This window comes from Sinocyclocheilus anshuiensis, unplaced genomic scaffold (genome assembly GCF_001515605.1).
Source record: "Sinocyclocheilus anshuiensis isolate Anshui unplaced genomic scaffold, SAMN03320099.WGS_v1.1 scaffold1203, whole genome shotgun sequence".
In the NCBI taxonomy this organism is placed as follows: Eukaryota; Metazoa; Chordata; class Actinopteri; order Cypriniformes; family Cyprinidae; genus Sinocyclocheilus; species Sinocyclocheilus anshuiensis.
Genome location: NW_015539980.1, coordinates 353,374 through 357,629, shown reverse-complemented (window position 1 = coordinate 357,629; position 4,256 = coordinate 353,374). Strand labels below are relative to the sequence as shown.

The window sequence follows — 4,256 nt, the reverse complement described above, 5'->3', positions numbered from 1 at the left end:
CAAGGACCCCCAGAACAAAATTGACTCATCTATGTATCATTTGTGTCTTTGTGAGGACCAAATGCAGTCAAGTATAATTCAAGTTAGTTGACTTGTCCAGTATTTGGTCACATCATCAGAATATACAACATTTATACAAAAATTCATACTTTATACGGACCCCCTGGCCTTACGTCAAGGACCACTAGGGGTCCACAGACCCCTGGTTGAGAAACACTGCTCTAGAAAATGAGCGAAACATGCATTCTGTGTGAACGGCTTGGTTTCAGTTTTGACGTAAACAACAACATCTCTGAATTGATGTTCTCTTTTTCCACAATATTTTGAATGAACAACGCAGCAGCGCCGCATCTAATGGCTTCAGCTGGATAGGCTAACAAAAATTACTTTGACACTTACTTCGTCATCGCATCTTGTGCGCCACTGATAAGGCAGCCTGACACGCACTTAAAATTCAAATGCAACGTTTTTGCATTCTAATATGGATGGTTGTTTTAAATTAGACTAATATTTGAAATTCGAAAAAAAATTTAAATTGACAGCCCTAGTTAGGGTAGATGAAGGCAAGGCTTTATTTTCCCAATAAGGAGGCATCCATTTAGTAATTCTAATAAAAATGATAATTTACACTCAATACATTATTATTGCATACTGTTTTTAATGTACTACAATACTGAAGTGCAGATAATTGCCACTATTTACAATCAGTAGTATAAATGGCAGAAAATACTGTTATTTTCGCATAGTGTAAATAGAATCTATCGCTATTTGCACTTAGTGTATATAGCATCTTTTGCAATTCACACTTAGTGCAAATAGCTGCTGCCTTTATTTATATTTATATTTATTTATTTTTGTGGGACACAAATTAATTGAATTAACTACGAATTTTCCCTCAATAAATTCCTAATTTGCTGCTTATTAATAGTTAGTAAGGTAGTTGTTAAGTTTAGGTATTGGGTAGGATTTTTTTTTGCATTAGTTTTGTGGCAATACTTGTGATATCATTATGAGGGGAGGTTTCATAATCCTCTGGATTTATCCTCTATTATTCAGCATTCTCTGTTTTTTCCTTTCAGTCGTCAGGTCAGTCAGTCGTCGTCTCGCTCCTCGCGCTGTGTCTTGTGTTTGGAGGAGCGCAGGAACACCAGCAGCACTCCCTGTGGTCATCTCTTCTGCTGGGAGTGCATTACTGAGTGGTGCAATACCAAGGCAAGACTTTTATATAACGTAATGCAGTGGTGTAAAGTTCAGCATTACTGATGTCTGATCAGATGTTTTCTGTGTTGCTCTTATTGTAGACTGAATGCCCGCTGTGTCGAGAGAAGTTCCAGCCTCACAGATTGGTTTTCCTGAGAAACTACAAATAGGCCGTGGGTTGATCAAGACTAAGAGAATTGAACTCTGTTTGCGTTAGTGTTTAACGATGGCATGAAGTGGAAATGACAATACAAATTTCTTCCTGTAATTTGTTTTGTAATTTAATTAGTTGATTATGCAGATTATTTAATGGTAATAGTAACATTCATCAAATAAACGAAGATTGTAATATTTTCACATAAATTGGTGTTTGTATTGCTTCACACATCTCTAGACTCCTTCAATGTAAGTCTATATTGTTTTTTTAATCCTATTTTTCATATTTATCATATTTTTTTTTACCATATTTTATTATACTGCTCACGCAGAATAAGTCATTAATATGTGCTTTATACTACTAATAAGCAGCCAATATGCTAGTAATATGCATGCTAATAAGCAGCTACTTAATAGTGAGAATTGGTCCTTAAAATAAAGTGATACAAAAATCTTAAGTCTGATCACAGTAGAGTAAGAACACTCCATTTATCAGCAAACTACAGTAATGTACATAAAACTTTACCCTATTGACGAGACAAAACCTCGTTCTGGAACCAAAAAAAAATAGACATCTCCATAAAACTGAAAGTTATGAGTTATGAAAATGACATGATTTAGCACCCTTATACAGCTTTGTTTTAGTCTGCATTAAATTCAATAGGGTGTCTAACCTAATTAAGATGGTCTTTGAATTGTGCTGGAGCAAACACTACTCATGTTTTCTTCCGAATTTTCAGTATTTTTTTTTTTTTTAAGTTTTAAAAGGTCATCTGACAGCTTAGTTATTTCACCGGCTCCTTATGCTCCAAAAGACAGTACAACCTCATACAAGAGCACCCCGCTGAGCAGACTTCCCTGCATGCTCGCGTTTGTTTCTGAGCCCTTCGTTCAGCAAACACTCTTCAAGAGAAACAGACTGCACTTTTGATCTTCCTCAACACACCATATGTGGAACGAGCATTTATTCGGCTTCAGACACTGCAAGTGGCTCAAAAAATGCCAAGAGAGATACGAGAACAAGTGATGCTACAGCCCTCAGATGTTGTAATATGGCAGCCGAGTGCAAGTGTGTGCAATGGAAAACCCCAGAGAGGGATTTTACTGAGGATTCCTCATTATCCTCAATTTCAAAGAGAGACAGCCAACCGACCTGCTTTAATTCTGCAGACATTGCTTATAAAGCCCATAAGGAAGCACTGGCTTTTCAAAGGCAAGATGAAAGGCTTTAGTCCTCTACCTTTCATGAGCTTCTCGAGTCCTCGTGGATGTCTGCAAACTTGCATTGCTCGATGCTACACTTCAGCACAAGTGAACATGCAGTCTATTTTGTTGAACGTCAGTATCTGAATCCACCTCAGCGGTTTCCTCTCTGGCTGTACCTGTTGTTTCTGAAGGCGAAGTATCAAAAGACAACCAAGAAAAGAGCCGTTTCGGTGCTGTAATACAAGATTGGGCACTAGTTACATCCCCAATATTTCTATACACAGCAAATCATCAAATGAATCGGGGGAAAATGAAGATTTTGTCAGAGACATGAGGCCTGATGGCAACAAATGGGCTTTTGACAAGCCTACAGAGATTTACACTGACCGTTTGCAAACAACACAAAGAGTTTCTCTTAGAGGAGCATGCAAACCTCATCCAGGACTGGCGGGAAGTAGAAATCAACAAGTGTGTATTGATGGGCAATACTTTATGTCTCATCAACAACATTCACCTTTTGTGAAGTGCAAAGCCATGACTGCAACAGAAGCTCAGGTATGTTGACGTCCAAAATCCCATAGTAAATAAATCCAAAATGAAGCAGTCCAAATGGGAATTTCCGTAAGTATTTAAACAAAATAAAAACTAGACTGTTTAAACAAGTTTCTAACAGACATATGATTAATGATCATGGGGGAAAAACGATTTAATACTCGTATAACCCACTTTGCGATTTCCTTATAGTTAATTATAGGTATGTGTTTGGAGATTTGCAAAAATAGTAGAGCAAGCCTTCCCTTTTTCCCAATGAGCCTATAGGTTGAAAATTCCACCAAAGAAAAAAAAATCTAATAAAGTCGAATCAAGAATCGAATTGTAATTATTGAGGTGAAATTCTTTCATAAATAAATAGAAAATTAAATAGAAAATGATTCTTTTATAATAAATGTAATTTCTTTTAATGCGATCACATCAGAAGAATGAAATAAGATCCAACTGTATGTTTTGGATTCTAGCTTGATATTTTTCAACTTTATCAGATACTCTTGTACACCAGACCGCATGAGTTTTGCCAATGTGACCATGCCTTAACAATCAAACAAAATCATACACGCGCAAAAAAAAAAAAAGTTTTCTTAGTTAAAAGAAAAAAGCATAAAAGTGATTCAAAACAGCTTTTGCCTTTGTAGTCAATTCCCATTCATAGCAAACATATGAGAGTGGAGTAACATATCAACAGTCTAAGGAGAAGAATGGGGTTCATTTTATGGTTCTACATCGTACCATTTGATGGTGAGCGTGATTTCACCAAGTACAACATGTTCCTGGATCAACATTCCAATTAACCAATCAGAATTGAGGGATAACTTTTCAGGAAATATCTGTTTTAGGCTTACAATCAGGGTTAGGTGCTTCTACACCCTTGTTAATCAGCTATCATTTCCCACTGTTTGTAGGAATAAATTATGGGTAGTGTTAGGTTTAGGGGTAGGGATTGGGTTAAGTCTGTATTTTTGGACAGTAATGTTGATCCAGGATCAACAAAAGATGTTGATCCAGGAACATGTCTTACTTGGCAAAATCACGGCGACTCCATTTGACAAAGGTGCTGTGTAGTACTTAAAGTGGTTACCCTATGATTACGAGCCAGTAAACCACTTTCAGTGCACCATTTTTGTTTAGAATGTACTGTA

General features: G+C 36.7%; 1 protein-coding gene across 1 annotated transcript in view; it reads left to right on the top strand.

Moving 5' to 3' along the window:
• The window catches only part of LOC107687115 (peroxisome biogenesis factor 10-like), an 18,912-nt gene extending 17,422 nt beyond the window's left edge, over window positions 1-1,490 (top strand). Inside the window, exons 6-7 of the mRNA XM_016484319.1 lie at window positions 1,080-1,212; window positions 1,302-1,490. Coding sequence (XP_016339805.1) covers window positions 1,080-1,212; window positions 1,302-1,370 — 202 coding nt within the window. The 3' untranslated portion in view covers window positions 1,371-1,490. The remainder of the gene's footprint in view (window positions 1-1,079; window positions 1,213-1,301) is intronic.
• Window positions 1,491-4,256: the final 2,766 nt, after the last annotated feature.